Source organism: Eschrichtius robustus, assembly GCF_028021215.1.
Source record: "Eschrichtius robustus isolate mEscRob2 chromosome Y unlocalized genomic scaffold, mEscRob2.pri SUPER_Y_unloc_3, whole genome shotgun sequence".
Taxonomy (NCBI): Eukaryota; Metazoa; Chordata; class Mammalia; order Artiodactyla; family Eschrichtiidae; genus Eschrichtius; species Eschrichtius robustus.
The window spans coordinates 295910-314153 of record NW_027175154.1 but is presented as its reverse complement, the minus strand read 5'-3'; the positions used below and the strand labels follow the sequence as shown (position 1 = coordinate 314153).

General features: G+C 36.9%; 1 protein-coding gene across 3 annotated transcripts in view; it reads right to left on the bottom strand.

Annotated features, from left to right (window-relative positions):
- Nucleotides 1-17940, bottom strand: part of LOC137757683 (U2 small nuclear ribonucleoprotein auxiliary factor 35 kDa subunit-related protein 2-like) — a 31751-nt gene extending 13811 nt beyond the window's left edge. Inside the window, exons 1-7 of one of the 3 annotated variants that reach the window (XM_068534294.1) lie at nucleotides 17574-17940; nucleotides 17155-17234; nucleotides 10515-10593; nucleotides 6079-6187; nucleotides 5755-5841; nucleotides 2036-2074; nucleotides 1310-1428 (exon numbers count right to left, since the gene is read on the bottom strand). In XM_068534294.1, the coding sequence (XP_068390395.1) occupies nucleotides 1310-1428; nucleotides 2036-2074; nucleotides 5755-5841; nucleotides 6079-6187; nucleotides 10515-10593; nucleotides 17155-17234; nucleotides 17574-17617 (557 nt within the window). In that variant the 5' untranslated portion in view covers nucleotides 17618-17940. Of the gene's footprint in view, nucleotides 1-1309; nucleotides 1429-2035; nucleotides 2075-5754; nucleotides 5842-6078; nucleotides 6188-10514; nucleotides 10594-17154 lie in introns of all 3 variants that reach the window. The other 2 variants (XM_068534295.1, XM_068534296.1) reach the window with 2 other exon arrangements.
- Nucleotides 17941-18244: the final 304 nt, after the last annotated feature.

The following is an 18244-nucleotide window of genomic DNA, read 5'->3' as shown; positions in this document are numbered from 1 at the left end:
CATCATGGTTTAATGATACAGTATCACCAAAACAGATGATCTTCCTTCCTTCTATCATCAGAAGGTTAAAAGAAGCCAAAGTCATTTATCTCATGTCATCTCATCATGTGGGCATTTTATGATCTCACATCATCAAAAGGGTGAATGTAGTACAAGATATTTTGAGAGAGACACCACATTCCTATAACTTTTATTACATCATACTGCTATAATTGTTTCATTTTATTATTATTATTAATCTTTTACTGTGCCAATTTTAATAATTAATCTTTGTTATTGGTTTTGGTTATTGGTTATTGTTATAGGAAAAAACATAGCATACAGTGAGTTTGGTACTTACTGTGGCTCAGCCATCCACTGGGGTGCTTGGAACATATGCCCTGTGGATAGGGGCAGATTATAGTACCTACTTTAAATTGTTTATTGATAAATGAGCCAAATTATAAAAATGACAAGTGCCTGGAATACAGATGTTCAAATATTTGTTAAATGAATGAAGAGATCAACACTTAGTTTTCCACATAAATGTCTTGTTTCAGAAACACGGGTCCCAAAGAGATACAGAACAAGAATGGTTCAGAGAACAACAGCAACGGTGATCATAATGAAAACACAAGCAAACACTTAGGGCTTGCCATGTGCCTGGCACTGTTGTATGTGCTTCCCACGTATTCACTCATTTCAGGCTCACAGTCCCCTTATAAGGGTGATACTATTTTTAATCCCTATTTTATAGATAAGGAAAATATGGCACAGAGATCTTAATTAATTTTCCCAAAATGACAGCTACTAAACCTAGTTTTTGAACCAAGCTGGCTGTTCCTGAGCCTGAGTATACTGAGAGTGGTTAATGTGAATACTCCCTCTATTCACTCTGATCCTGTCCTGCGCAGATATCCATTTAAGCAAAGCAATTTTAAAAAGCTCATTTTGTGCAAGTGTTTTCCACTGGAAAAACAAAGCCAGAGTTCTAAGGTTCCTGGAAACAGCACAAATGTATTATTTCCCCAGTCATGTTGTCCACATGGACCAATGCAAGCACAGGTAGAAAACAAGAAGCAAAAGATGTTTATAAGGTGTGGGAGGAAAGAAAAGGAAGCACCATCAGAGAACTAGGTTAAGTCTACCTTAGAAATAGGTATGGGGGAAGCAGAGTACTGTCAGCTGGAGGACTGGAAAAGTGGCAAGAAGGCAGCAGATACATGATCAATAATTTAAACTGAAGACTGTGCCTCTCCCAAAAAAAACCCTCAAAAACCTCAATGTTTCAACTCTCTTAATTCTGACCTGATAAAACAAAATTATTTACCTATCTCCAAATCTGCAGGCTCCCGTTTTACTGTAGAATGAACAATTAGCTCGATCTTTCTCCATTATTCTTAAGTCTGAGGGTGGTTCTGAATTTTGACATGTGGCATCACTTTCCAACTGTTGAAAATAACCATAACTTTACTGGTAGTTTTAAAAATCCATGAGAATTAAAGATTTAAAGTATATTCGAAATATTTTGGTCAAAAATAAAAACAGATTCATGTAAGAATATACACATTCAAGTTGTGTCACACAATCTAGACTCTACAAACAACTGTCGTGAGCCAGGGGCTATATGCCTCTCCTGGCTCCCAGTCACTGCCCATCATCAGGCATCACTATGGCTACCAGGAGCCGTCAACCAGGCTTCCCTTCTGTCCATCCATTCCGGAAAGGGTCGAAGGACTTCTTAGCGAACCACCCCGTGAGAGCAATCTAAGTTACTGTGAATCAAGTTAAACCATCCATCTGGGCGTAAGAGTGTGTGATGCTGGTTACACACACTTTAAGGACTATAAACAAGTCCAGTCCACCAGGGTGATCTTTGCTTTTGTTTAGCAGTTCACTTCTGTTCTTGCTGCTGTACAAATCACACACCTACAGAGTAATTCCCACATTCAGACAGGATCTAAGTAGTTTACCACAAAATTAACATTACAAGAAGTATTCTTTTTAAAGAAATGTTCATTGGTATCAAAACTTTAATGAAAGTTTAAAAAAATACCTCATTTTCAGCCTGTTCCAGCATCTTCTGCACAGATTCCTACAAATGCAAACATGGGATTAATAAAAATCTGAAAGTCAGGTAACTCATAGCTAGTTTTTGTGGTTAAGAATCTCAACTTAAAATTTAAAAAAGCCTATACATGCAAGGTTTCATGTTCTTATTTGCTTTCTACAGCACAGATCTTCTGAAAAGCTTTCAAAAGAATATAGGTGCGAATTTTTATTCAAATAGAAAATATAATAAAACACATTATAAAATATTTAAGAATATTCCTGTAAGTTTCAGAAACAACAATAGTTACTATGTTTAAGCATATATACCACATACAAGTTTTTAAGATGAGGTATCAGTGAGTATTATAAAACACAATGCTAGCCACAACATCATTAACATTTAAAAGAAGCTAAAAATATGACATGAGGAGTAGTATTTAGGATTTATGAGCCATTTCAAACTTTTTTTTTTTTTAATAAATTTATTTATTTATTTTTGGCTGTGTTGGGTCTTCGTTTCTGTGCGAGGGCTTTCTCTAGTTGAGGCGAGCGGGGGCCACTCTTCATCATGGTGCGCGGGCCTCTCACTATCGCTGCCTCTCTTGTTGCGGAGCACAGGCTCCAGATGCGCAGGCTCAGTAGTTGTGGCTCACGGGCTCTAGAGCGCAGGCTCAGTAGTTGTGGCTCACGGGCCCAGTTGCTCTGTGGCATGTGGGATCTTCCCGGACCAGGGCTCGAACCCGTGTCCCCTGCATTGGCAGGCGGATTCTCAACCGCTGCACCACCAGGGAAGCCCCCAAACTTTTTGATAAGGCAAAGTAAGTTCTCCAAAATTTTAGTAAATTTCTATGTAACTGGCATTTAAACAAGTTTTTTGTTTTTGTTTTTAATTATTTATTTATTTATTATTTATTTTTGGCTGTGTTGGGTCTTCATTTCTGTGTGAGGGCTTTCTCTAGTTACAGCGAGCGGGGGCCACTCTTCATCGCTGTGCGCAGACCTCTCACTATCGCGGCCTCTCTTGTTGCGGAGCACAGGCTCCAGATGCGCAGGCTCAGTAATTGTGGCTCACGGGCCTAGTTGCTCCTTGGCATGTGGGATCTTCCCAGACCAGGGCTCGAACCCGTGTCCCCTGCATTGGCAGGCAGACTCTCAACCACTGCGCCACCAGGGAAGCCCTAAACAAGTTTTAATCATGTTAGACTTCTCTTCTCTAGCCGCTTAAAGAATTACATAAAAGACTTGGTAAATCTAGATGCATGTAAGAGTTCTCCAAGCTCAAAACAGAACTTTTGTTTCCTCCTTGTCGACCCTCTAAGTGTCACATCTCAGTAAACGGTGCTTCCATTTACTTCCCCTCTTATTCAAACTAAACACCTGAGAGTATGACTTGGATTCTCCCATTCCCTTTCACACCTCTCCCCTCAATTTACCATGAGCATTCTTGTTGACTGTGCATTAACGTATCCCAGATCTATGTACATATCTTTGTAAAGCACTATCCTCATACAAATTACCAACATATCATATCCTATTTGAAACAGCCGCGTATCTTGACTCTTGCCTCTTTGGTCACTGTTCCCTACCCCCTATTCTTTATACAAAAGTGATGAATGATTTGTTAAAGGTAAAGACAATGGCTTTCCATTACACTTAACATTAAGTCCAAACTCTTCCTTCCAATCCAGGAGGCCTTAAATGATCTGACCCTGCCTACTCTTCTGATCTCCTCCCTGTCCCTGCCACTCTCTCCTTTGGTCTCTGGGATTCAAACACCCTCACCTCCTTTCAGTTCTACGCTCTGAGCCCTTCCCTCTGCCTAGAGCCCCTGAGATCTTTGTACTCAGGTAACAGCATAAAACATCAGCTTCTCAGAGAAATCTTCCATGATCATTTATCTAATGAAGTACTCACCTATGCCCATCACTCTATCACATCACCTTGCTTTATTTCTTTGTAGCACTTAACACCACTGGAAATTATCTTTTTGGTCAACTTATCATATGGCTCCCCCTTCTAGCAAAGTAACTCTAAGAGCAGGGACTATATCTTTTTCACTGTCTTATCCCATTAACTAGACAGCTGTCTAGCAGATAGCAGAATCACATATATTTCTTAAATCCACTTAGAATCTACAGTCAGTCCTCTGTATGTGTGGGTTCCACAGCCATGACTTCAACCAACGATAGTACAAAAATATTTGGGAAAACACCGCACAAAGTTCCAAAAAGCAAAGTCTGAATTTGAGATGCGCTAGCAACTATTTTTGTACCTTTTACACTGTATTGGTCATTATAAAAATCTAAAAATGATTTAAAGTATATAGAATGATGTGCCTAGGTTATATGCAAATACTATGCCATTTCACTTGAGCACCCACAGATTTCAGTACCCTCAGGCAGGGGTCCCTATCCCTGGGCTGCACAGCAGGTGAGCAGCAGGCAAGCGAGTGAAGCTTCATCTACCACTCCCCATGGCTCACATTACCACCTGAACCATCCCCACCCTGTCCATGGAAAACTGTCTTCTACAAAACTGGTCCCTGGTGCCAAAAAGGTTGGGGACCGCTGCCATCAGGGTCCCTAGAACCAATCAATCATCAGAGATACCCGGGGATAACTGTACTTTATGCTTCTCTTTAATGCCTTCTAGAGTTGCTTAAAAAAATCAGAGCATTTAAAAGAAGCCATAGCTTCTATCTGAATCCTGGAAGCCTCAAATGAAAAACATTCCATAGTTAAAATGGTAATTGAGTCCTCTCTATAAAAAAATTTAAAAGTTCCAAATTTCTTGTCCCCTGATACATCTCACCTCATCTAGAAAGTAGTGCTCAAATTAAGGTGCCTAAAATTTGCACTGGAATTAACTAATGGCCTGAAATACAAAAAACAAAGTTGTGGAGACTACTTCTACCCCATTATGACCAAGACACAACCAAATCCATTTTTCCCCATTATGAGATGGTTAACTACTCAATTTTATGTTATTCAAACTTAGAAATAATACAGAAAAGAAAAATTCTGATGAATCATTTCAAGTAAAGATGGGTTGTGAATTTTTGAAATAAGCACCCTATTAAGGAAAGCAGCAATATACATCAAATCAATGTTTAGGAAGGATCCTGAAAGACATGAAAGATATGTACATACACCTTACAGATTATTTTAAATTAGCAAACTGTCTGTTAGCTATAGGTTTGAAAGCAAGTCAAGATTTAACGAGAACAACGACAGCAAAAATCTCCTAAATCTTAAACATTGGATCCCTGCTTCCTCAAAATCAAATAGTTTTGGTGGCAGGACATAAGCTGTTAAGCCTTTAAGGAACGCAATAAATATGTTAAGTATACAAAATGTTTTTTCCTAAACAAGTCGACTCACACAATTGAACCTGAGAGTCACATCATTTGCTAGAGTGGTACAAAGTGTAAAGCAGGGGCCAGCTGTCTGCTTCTATATAAAGTTTTATTAGAACATAGCCACACTATTTGTTTCCATACTGCCATGGCTGCTTTTGCATTACACTGGGTAAAGCTGAAGAAACCGTTAAATTAAGATAGTCTTAACTGCTATTGCATGGACACAAAGAATATGTATGTCTCTATTAAAAAAATATGACTTTTTAAAAACAAACAGAAAAACTACAAGCTCTCACACACCCATAGCTTCAAATCCTATCTGCACACTATACACAGCGTATTTATCATCCTATGATAAGAATCACCTCTTTTTCTCTTTTCTCCTGTAGTTTCTGCTCCTCCTCTTCTCCCTCTCTTCTCTGATGTTCTTCCCATTCTTCCCTCAACTTTCTCTTCAAAGAGAAAAGAAACGTATTTTTTCCCCCAGACTTAATTTTTAAAACATTCAACATATGGGATAAATTAAAAAAATTAAATATATTGGTTACACAGACTATCAATTTCAAAGTATTTTTGTTGCTGGTGTTCAAGGCATGTAATTCTTAATGTGAAAAAGTCATTCTCTATTTTAATTAGAAGTTATTTTAGTTAACTAGTTAGGTAGTTGATTAATTTGACTAAAAGCATACCTCTTGTTCTTCCTGCTGTTTTCTAGCTGCCTCTTCCTTTTGCTTCTTTATTCTGAAATCCTCTTGCGCTTTCTGCTCCCTCAACAACCACTCCTCATGTAATTTTTGCCTATTGATATAATTATGTAATCAAATAAAAGAATTGGCATCATTCTACAAACACACACACATATACACTATATATAATAGCAAATAACACATTTTTGGGATGATTAAAATGTCACGAAAGTTATTTTACATAAAGCCTTTAAGAGGTGCAAGAGGGCTTCCCTGGTGGCGCAGTGGTTGAGAGTCTGCCTGCCAATGCAGTGGACACGGGTTCGAGCCCTGGTCTGGGAAGATCCCACATGCCGTGGAGCAACTAGGCCCGTGAGCCACAACTGCTGAGCCTGCGTGTCTGGAGCCTGTGCTCCGCAGCAGGAGAGGCCGCGATAGTGAGAGGCCTGCGCACCGCAATGAGGAGTGGCCCCCGCTTGCCGCAACTAGAGAAAGCCCTCGCACAGAAACGAAGACCCAACACAGCCATAAATAAATAAATAAATGGATAAAAAAAAAAAAAAAGAGGTGCAAGAGAATTAGAGGACATAATAGAGCTCTTGGAAGAGCACTACAATCAGCATCTTCCTAGAAGGTAACAGCTTAAAGTCACCTACTTCTACATTCTTGTGTGACATTTGTTCTGTCACTTTTCTCATATTAAAAAAAAAAGCAGTAACATTAAAGTTTGTCCTAGTTTGATCACAGAGATACACAGGTGCCAATAAAGCAAATAACAAGTTTCAAAGCAACATCCAGGTTTCCACATTTAGAAAGTATAATCCTTCCAGTCTATGCATTTTAAAAGTGGCAACGGCAGGATTGCAGAACTATGAAAACCTGACATCTGCCATAAACTTACGGGCTACTGCTCCAAACAGTTAAGGGACTCTTGTGGTTTGTCCCCAGGCTTCTTAACAGCTAAAACAAGGAAAATATCTTTTAAACATAAAGAATGCTACAGGTTTTGAATCTGTAGATGCTTTGGGTAGTATAGTCATTTCACAATATTCATTCTCCCAATCCAGGAACACGGTATATTTCTCCATCTGTGTGTGTCATCTTTGATTTCTTTCATCAGTGTTTTATAGTTTTCTGAGTACAAGTCTTTTGCCTCCTTAGGCAGGTTTGTTCCTAGGTATTTTATCCTTTTTGTTGCGATGGTAAATGGGATTGTTTCCGTAATTTCTCTTTCTGATTTTTTGTTGTTAGTTTATAGGAATGCCAGAGATTTCTGTACATTAATTTTGTATCCTGCAACCTTACCAAATTCATTTATTAGCTGTAGTAGTTTTCTGGTGGCATCTTTAGGATTTTCTATGTATAGTATCATGTCATCTACGTTGCAGGGCAGGAATAAAGATGTAGGCATAGAGAATGGACTTGAGGACACAGGGTGGGAGGGGGAAGCTGGGGCAAAGTGAAAGTAGCATTGACATATATACACTACCAAATATAAAATAGTTAGCTAGTGGGAAGCAGCAGCATAGCACAGGGAGATCGGCTCGGTGTTTTGCAATGACCTAGAGGGGTGGGATACGGAGGATGGGAGGGAGGCTCAAGAGGGAAGGGATATGCGGACATGTGTGTGCATATGGCTGATTAGCTTTGTTGTACAACAGAAACTAACACAGTATTGTGAAGCTATTATACTCCAATAAAGATCTATTAAAAAAAATGCTACAGGTTTTATGAAAAGATGATAAGTTATATAAACCAATTAGTAGGTATCTATTTTAGACAATGATCAATTATAAAAGAGATGTTACTGTAAAATAGCAGGTGTCTCAGACATTCAATATCATAAGTTTCTAAATTAAAGATGGGTTTTATTTCAAAGTGGATTTACCAATTAGATGTTTAGAACAAAGACTGTATTTCTCCACTGAACTTGTAAAAGAGATAAAATATGAGGAAGTGTTTTATGTTACACTTCAGTAATATCAGCAGTTAATAGCATTTTATATCTAGCCGAGGGATCTGACCATAATTTCAAATATTCTACAGGAAAATGTATTCGATTTCCAACCGAAGATTCCAGGAACACACCTTTCAGCTATGGTGAAACCTGGCTTATTGCCTATGTCAATATTCATGTGCATATTATAGGGCAAATATAGATGTTTCAGTGGGCAAAATTCTGGCTTAAAGAATCTTCTGAGGAAGTTACTAGTTGTACACAAATTTAAGACCACAAAAATAATTTAAAAAATTAAAAGCTTTAAACTTAGTAACTTCAATATACTATATATTATGTTAAAATAGTGCATAAGATATCAACTGTACTCTAGTAAGAAATGAATAAATAAAATAGTGCATAAAGTCACACATTATTTTCATGTAAACGTATTTTGCTGTTTTCCAACAAATCAAGTTAGCATGCAACTTGTAGAAAATTAAACAAAGAGCAGAAAAACAAAGATACATGTATAGTGATGTAAAAGAAGGATTTCTTACATATAAATGAGGAAAGAAACATTAGTTCGCTATTTTATACAATATATAGCATCTTTATTATAACAGAAATCTATAATAACAAAACAACCAGAGTTATTAAAGCACCTCCTATTGCTGACACTGTGTAAGCACTATACATATATATTTCATCTCATTTAATCTCCACAGTTCTATGAGATAGGCGGTATAACTGATTTCACCTCAATATTAAAGATAAGGATATTGAATCTTAGATTAAGAAATGTGGAGCACAGCTGTATAGCTAGTAGGAATTAGGGCCAGAACTGGAGTTCAAGTCTGGCTCAAGTCATTTCAATGCTTTTAATCAGTACTCATTTAAAAAAAAAAAAAAAAACCCTAAAAAATATGGGAAGAAAAAAATAGCAAAATATTTTCACTACCTTGGGATAGGAGAGGTCTTTTAAAGTTAGACACTGAGGCCAGATACTGGATTTCAAATTATGAAAGTGACATGAAAATCAAATTGTAGGTAATGTTGTAAGCCAAACTGAGACCAATAATAAATGAGAAAAATATGTCATGCATATAACAGATAGAGGATTAATATCCTTAATTAGTAATTATAAAAAACATACATATTAATGAAAAACATATTTATTTATATTTATCTTTTTAGTGTGAATGAATATATGGGGAAAATGGGCACTTTTGTTCACTGCTGGATAAACTGCAAACCCAGATGCCCTTTCTCTCTAGTTATGTATACCTATTATTTGATCCCAGCAATTTTATTTCTAGGCATTTTCCTAAGGAAATAACATGGCAATTTTGAAAGTTATATAAGCATAGATGCTAACAAACTTATTATATAACAATAAAAGCTACTATAATCTCAATGTCCATCAATAAAGAACAATATAAAGAATAAATTATGCTAGATCTATACAATAATACTATGTTACTATTAAAATGGTTGAATTAGACTTCTGCATTGATACTGAAAGATATGTATTCTATAACAAGCAACGAAACCAATTTATAGAAAGATGTATAAATATCAGCCCATTATACAAATACATTTTTACACATTTGCACTCAACTGTTTGTAACAATGGCTATCTTTGGGTATGATGCATTTACTGAAGGTCTTTCACTTTTTATCTTTTTAATTGTTTGAATTAGTTGTTCTTTTGCATACACTTACCAATCACCAAAAGCAGTGAAAAATACTTTGATTAAAAAATATTTTATACAAGTTTTAAAAATGCCAAATATATTCTTTAAAGTTACCATACACATTAAACAGAAAGGCATGGTTATTATTCAGGCATCACTAAAAAAGAAAGTCATATTGGGAGAAAATAAGTAAATGAAACACAGTCTATGTTAGTAATTCAAATACGAAAAAAACACAGGAAAAACTTTTACAGAAACAAATTATACAATGGTTCCTTCATTTAACAGATGAGGAAAGTGGATCAAAAAAGGTTAAATCAAATACACAAATAATTGCAAAGAATCACCCTTAGCACTTTGGGTCATACCTCACACCATATGTCACACTGACAACTGAAACAAAGGCAAGTCCTCACCTATAAATACGATGTCTCTTGGCTTGACCTTACATTTAAGCGTTTTTGAGATTAGAGTGAGGCATATCTTCCCTTATATGAATACTAGACCATCACTAACTTTAAATTAGGTTGTATGATCAAGTTATTGGTTGGTCCTAAATAGAGTATACTTCTTTCATTAGACTTTTCTTTCCTTAAAAAAAATGGACTTTCTTTGCGCAACAGTCTTAGGTTTACAGCAAAATTAAGAGAAAAATACAGAGTTCCCACACACCCTTTGCCCCATGAATGCACAGTCTCCCTATCAACACTGCTACAAGTTTTTATAAAGAAAAATCTATATCAATAAAGCCTTATAATTTCAAATAAAATAACTGAGTACACTTTAAGCTTTAAATCAGTGCTGACCTCTCTATCTGCAACAGCTTCTCTTCTCTTAACTGTTTTTCAATAATAGCAGCATCCTCCTCTTCCTTTTGTGAAAGTCCTGAGGGAATTTAAATCTTTATTAAACTGAGTGCTATAAAACTTTGGTCAATGATTCAGGAAAATATTTAAAATTTGAAATTGTTAATGTTTACAATAATGGTATAAACCTGTCTTTTTAAACCTGCTAATAATAAAGGCTCCAAATAGCAAAACTCTGGACAACCTAAGCATCAGAAAATTAATATAAGTAGTGGGTAAAACATTACATTTTTAAAAAAAATCCACAGTTCGTAATACTTAAAAAGGTGGTGGGGGAACAGAATGGAACATACACATTTACAAAAGAAAGGCAACTAAAATATAGAGAACTCATTTTTGAAACACTCACTGTAAAAACTAATTAAGGTAAAGTTGCTAAAACCACTGGAAGAAGTAATTAGCACAGGACATTTACACCATTTCAATACACCATCCCAGGGAAGAGTACTTAATTATAAAGGGGAAAAACGTAGTTGTACACTGGATCAATCTAGTAAGCAACACCTATGTCTTGTATATGAATTTAGGAGGGACGTAAACATTCAGACCATAGCATTTCATCTGTACCTCCCACCAGCATACCCCAATTCATGTCCTTCTCACATAGCAACTAAAAAGTGCAGAGCCGCATGTAGGTATCTGCAGACAAAGAATGTTGCCTGTCATTCCAGTAAACAACGAATGTTGCCCACCATCAGCCACTGCAGCTGTCCCAATGATCTATCCTGAGCGGATTCAGGATGGAGAAAATAATACTGGCCCTAGATAGTTAAGACCCATATCTAAAGGATAATTTCAATGAGCTCCGCCAACTAAAAATTGTCACTTGTGCAAAGTTCATACAATGAAAAAAATCAACAATATTATAGTTGACAACTGAAGAATGTCACTTGCCATCTGGTACTACAAGGATTAGGTCAGCATATTCCCAAACACAGAAAAGCACTAAAATCATTAACTTCAGACATCTGCCTTTTGTAATTATAAATAATATTTTGATGATTGACCACATGTTTTTTTTTTTTCCCTTCTAGAGAAAACTCCTATATATCCTGGTTCCTCCCTTATCTCTTTGGAACAGTTCCTCAGAGCTACCTGAGAGGCTGTCTCTGGGGCTAGAGTCCTCAGTAAAGTGCCCAAATAAAACATAACTCAACTTTCAGGTTGTGCATTTTTTCTGTCTGGGGTTTAGGGGTACCCATCCCCATATGTCTGTGTGGCACTGCCCTAGCAGGATCTCTTTACTGAAGCCCCTCCTTTGATACAGTTAAATCCTTCAGGCCCTTACATATTGGGTTTGTGATGGAAAGGCAGCCCCATAATCTACAAAATGCCTTCAGGGCCATTCTGCCACTGTTTTGGACAACAGTTCCTGGCATCAGTCTAGACTAATCTCCCATTTTTTGATGCATAGCTCTTAGATTCTGTTGAGATGCAGGGTACATAATAGTCTCCTTAAAAGACTAGGTCTCATGCTTCGTGTTCTCTCCATTGTCTTGGACAGTAGGTCCTGTTTTCTATTTAGATGACTGACCAATCTCCCTCACTGCCTTCATTAATAGCTCCAAGCTATTCTTGAGATGGTGATTCACACCAGTTTTCTTATCAAAATCAGCAGAACTATCAGCTTCCCTCCCAAACACATTTTATTTCTTTCAATATGGATAGGCTGAGAATTTCACAACTTTTAGTTTTGATTTCTTTTTGAATAACAATTCCACCATCAAATCATTTCTCTCTTTTTTTTTAATATTTTACTATGTTGAAATAAAATTTATATTTTAAAGCAGGACAACAAAATTTAATCATAAAATTCTCTGTCCATTTGGGCCTCTTCCCTCCATCTCTCCCTCCCTCCCTTCCTGATATGCAAGTGTGCATCTGCGTTACACACTGAACAAAGCTGGGAATGCCTACTTGACCATAAAGATCATTTTCCCCCCTTTCTCTGAACTAGCAAGTTCTTAATGAATAGCACTCTTTACCAGCTCTGTAGGGGGTCATGGTGACCTGATGCTTGCTTTGTATGTGCATACCCAGATTATCCCTGGTGAACTTTATGTAAAATGTCAGTAAGTCATTTTGACATACAATCCTTTGTCTTGAAAATGTATATGACTGTACCTTTGATTTCTAACAGGTGGAACAGTCCTCAGAGCTTTCTGAAAGTCTGTCTCCTGGGTTATATCCTCAGTTGGTTCGAATAGAAGTCTCTATTTTTCTTTCTCAGCTTGGTTGTTAATTGAATTTTCATTGACAACTGTATAACCATTCAAGAAAAATTAGACCTTCAGCCAAACATTCAAATTCATGGCTCAGAAGTTCTACCTACAACAAAACACTAGGACCTTAACACAATTTAGCTTTTTGACATTTTGTAACAAGGATTGCTTTTCATCTACTGTCAAAGAACATATCCCTAATTTCCATCTGAGCTCTCATACAAATACTGTCCATATTTCCACTAATATACCATTCACAATCACTCAGGCATTCTCTGAGAAAATTAAGGCCTTCTCTTGTGAACTACGAATAACAAAATGGACTCACTTATGAGTAAGGGACCTAAAATGAAGCCAGGCCTTGGGAAGTAGAACTTCCACACATCCACACCTGGATGCAATATAAACTTTTGACCAGCTATCCCAAGACCACCCGGAACTAGTTTTCGTTACTTCCTAGAGACCACAGTTTAGCAACTAATCTGCTGCCAACAGTAACTGCATGCCAGCCAGCATCAACCACAGTTCTGTAAAAATAACCTATATAACTTCTCTGGAATGTCTTTGTTGCCTTTATAAAATACTGGTATTTTCTATTTCCCTGTAAGCACATCTGAGTTGCTGCTTCAATTGGTGCCTCTGAATTTCAATTCTTAAGACCCTAAATAAACTCTTTCTTCTTTGCAGCTTTCTGCTTTTTTCATTCTTGTTGACACTCTTATCGCTCACCTCTCCTTCTGAGCCTTTGGGAGAAGTACTTTTAACTGTCATTTCATGGCAATGAAGGTAGTTTTCTAGCAAGCACCTCTGAACTCTTCCAGCCTCTGCCCATTACTCAGTTCCAAAGCTACTTTCACAGTTGAAGGTATCTGTTACAGCAGCAACCATATGTCTTGGATTTTCTGTCTTAATCCATTCAGGCTGCTAAATAAAATACCACAGTCTCAGTGGCTTATAAACAACAGACATACTTCTCACAATTCTGGAGACTATGTCCAAGTTCAAAGGTTTCAGCATAGTCAGGCCCTCATCCAGGCTGTATCTTATTATGGTAAAATAGGCAATGGGAACTCTCCTAGATGTCTTTCATAAAGGCAATATTCTCAATCATGAGAGCCCATTATCATGACCTAATCACATCCCAAAGCCCCCACCCCTAATACCATCATAATGGGCATTAGGATTTCAACATATGAATTTTGGGATGGGGGTTGGGAGACACAAACATTCAGATCATAGCAACTTTAAGCACACTTACATGACCAAGAACAACCTGATTTATAGGTCCCCTAATGTGTGTAGTAAGAATACACAAAATCCTCTTTCTAGTATTTTGCAATAAAGAGAGTAACATGAGAATACAATCAGACAAACCCAGAAGGCAAGGCCTTTTTTAAGATTCCATAAGATAACTGACTTCAGCTTTTTAAAGTAATCAATACTGGCTATAGATACATAACGATAATATATATAAGATGTATATGTAACACATATATACCTGGTTATATACATATATCAATCCTGGATAACATATACAGCCGTTCGTATATCATACTACTGAATTCCTTTCATTTATATAGACGCAAAGTTGGTATGTTCTGTAGAAAAATGTCATACTTTACAGATGCAAGCTGAAATATTTAGGAATGAAGCATCATATATCTGCAACTGATATGTAAATTATTTGGGAAAAAAATCTAGGTATACATGAATGTGTATCTATCTGTATGTATATATTCATATATGGATATACATAGAAATATACATATGTACATACATAGAGAAAAACAGAGAGGACAGAGAAAACATGTTCATTAGCATATCTAGATAAAGAGTTCATAGACGTTTATTGTACTATTTTTTCAACTTTCTGTATATAAAAACATTTTCAAAATAAAAATACATTAGTTTTCCCATAATAAAAAATTAGATCTTGTTCCATTTAAAATTTAAATTTGAGAGAAAAAAAGCATGAAGACATGGAGAGCACACAGGAAAAACTGAAGCAACTTAAGGAAATGCAACATAAGCTTTCCATGATTCAAGATTAAAAGAAAAAGATTTTATATGTGTCACATATGTATTATAGGTCTAACCAAATGCTTACCCATTTGGTTACCCAGTGGTAACCAAATGCTTACCATTCCTAGATTAAACTGCTTTTCTAAGCAAGTAAATTTTATTATTTCAGCATTTTAAATTAAAAGAAAATAGGCTCACACATATACACCAAAGAACGATTAACTTCTAACTGACACAATTATTCACATAAATAAATGACCTAATCTGGTACAGAGGATATGACTCTGAATTACTTACAGAGGTATTCTCACTGATTAGACACTGCCTGGATACTCAAAAATATCTGCTGATACTCAAAAATATCTCCTCATTCACTTAACCCCCTAACCCCCCAAAATGAAGTTCACACACTCCAAAGAAGTGATTATAAACAACCTGAGGTGTAGCATTGTCTCTACAGATATAATCAAATATATGCCAGCATATATTTAAGTACAAAATATATAAATGTATTATACATGTAACTCTTTAAAACAAAAATAGAATCATGCTACAGTTTTGTAACTTGCTTTTTTACACTTTATGTTAATTTGTGACAAAACAGTTTATTTCAGGTTATCCAAGGTTAAACTAGATGCCAGAAAGGCTACCTGTAACTGCAAGCTCAGTATTCCACAAATTTCTAACAATCATTATACAACTCATTCTTAGAGTAATATTCTCTGTATTTTAGAGAATATGCGTGTGTAATGTTTGCCTATCCAATCTATACTACAATGAATGAACAGAAATGTTTTTTATTCTACACATTCATTAAGTATTACTAGATAAAGAAATGTGAGTCAATGTGCAAAACTAGGAGCAAAGCTCATAATCGACAGACAACTGCTTATTTTTGGATATGGCATTAGCTATAAAATCATGAGCAAAGCAGCGACCTATCCTTCAACATACTAAATCTACCAAGAGAGATTATCGACTTGACTACGAAGGCTTGCTGTGAGTGTACCTTACAAAGTCAAAAGGAAAAAAACGACGCAAGAAAACACAAGCTATTACTGAATTTAAAACAGGGAAAGAAAAAGAGAGAGAGCCTTTAGAAAACTGTATGCTAGAAGAAAACAGATTAAATACACAATGGGAGATAGCTGAGAATTTTAGGAATTAAAAAAAAAAAAAAGTGTTAGTAACGCCAACCTATCCTGTTTATCCTTTTCTCCTGATGTTTTGTCCTACTTATAGTGGACTAGTTTCCACCTAATAATAGAGACATGTCATTACACATTGCATGTGAACACACTGATCTTTCCATTCCAAATATTCCATGTAGTGGTACTAAAATCATTACCTGGGAACACCAATGGTAAATGAAACCTCTATGGTTGTTTTTCCAAGTCCAAGAATCCTGGTTACTTGAGGCCATAGTCCCTGTAGTTCAAGAACTGTCTTGGACAATTTAATAAGCAAGTTCTGGAAAACGTGTATGACAACCATTATAAGCCAGTATTGTGTGATTTCAGTGCATCCATCTGCATTTATAACCATGTTGGCTCAAGTAGTACTAAGTTTACTGCATTAAACAAACAGGTTTATACAAAAATGTTAAGGTCTGACATTTTAAGGCCAAATAACATTACGATCAGTGTACAAAATAAGGTTCCCCACTTTTTTCCGACAGAAAAAAACTGGTAAATAACTTTAGGCAACAATAATAGAGGCACTGCAAATGCCACATAATGCAGTTATAGCCATGAGAACGATAATTATTTTTTAGGAATTTGTTCCACATAATCCCTAACATTACACTAACATAGATTTGAAAAGGCTGTGTGATTTTATTTGGTTTTCTTTTCTGTAAATATATAGCGTTATAGTCAAATAAGAGCTTCACGACTAGTTTTACGCTTGTAAATATTTAAATAACAATAGTTTATTAGTTGAGTCAATATAAAGTGTCTTACACTACTCCAGTCTGAGAAAAACTTGAACAATATCTAATTAAAACCCTTGACCAGTATAAAGGAAAACATTCACTGAGTAGTTAACGTGTCCTAGAGCTGTGCTAACTGCTGAAAATTCACAATTGTTGCACCTGTGACATCAGGTTCTTTAATAAATACTTACATATAAACAGTAGTAATTCACCATACCTTTTCCCTTTTTCTTCAGATTGTTAACATTTTCTCTTACATGAGTCTAAAGTAACTTTATTTGCAAAGAAGCAGACACCACACTTCATCAGGTACACACCTCCCTTCTGACACTGGGGTCTCAAGTTAGGGCGGCAGCTGGGGGGAACAACTTCTTACACAAAAACAAGATGAGGAGTCCTTTACCTGAGTCTCTCAGTCGAGCGAGTTCCCGGCGACGTTTCTTTCGTTTTTCCTTCTTTAGGGCGGCTCTGTATTTCTTGTGGCTGGAATATCAAAACATACAGCAGCATCAGTGGTTCCTCGCGCAGCGCTGCCTTAGCTCCCCTCTCCTCTGCGTCCAGAGCAAGAAAGTCGCTCTGGTACTCGGGAATGAAATCTTGCTTTTCATATTTTGATTACAAAACTGTCTCGCCTTTCTACGCTCAGCCAGTAAGTCTCTTCGATTCCGGCAGCATATCCTCCTCGCCTTTCTGAACCCACCGACGCCACTGACAGTACCGGGAGCGCTCCAGCTTGCTTGGCTCAGCCTGCACATTACCCACGCCCAGCCTAGGCCCACCCTGGCTCTTCTTCTCGTCAGTCACTTCTCCCAACCAGCTTACCTCAGTTTGTTGGGAAACATCTCCAGCGACGCCACCTTACTCATAACTCTCGCCCCGCCAGAGTAAGCCTAGAGGCGGGCCTAACGCGGAAACGGTCATGCGCAAGCGCAGATATCCGGTCCTCTACTGCGAGGAAGTAAAACCGGAAATCGAGAGGCGTCTGGCCGCAGCTCAACTTCTAAAGAACTATTGAAATAAATGTCTCCTTCCTGAAATTTACTTTTGCGGTCTTTCGGCACCCTGGAGTTAATTCTTCTCTACTTCGCACTTTACTGGTGATTTGTTCCTATGCTATAGTGTGAGTCTTGTCGCCAAGAGGCGAGAATCATCTCTCGTCACCGTACACTGTTACCTCCAAAGCCGACTTCTCCAGCCTCCTCCCCTTGCTCAGCTCCACCTCTCAGCGCCTCGTATAAAGCTCCAGATTCCGCCCCTTTCCTTTCAACGGCCTAAAGAGAGAACCTTATTGTTGGGTCAGGAATGCAAACTCTGCCTCCAATGTATTTAGGGCCAGACAAGGAACAATGCATAGATAATATTATAAGCTACATGCAAAGATATTTAGGTAGTATAATCATCTCAGCCTGAGTTGAATTTTTTCTTTTTGGTCTCAGAGAAATGAACATTAAAAAAAATAAAATACCTTTGACGTATAACGCGTAAAATTAAGC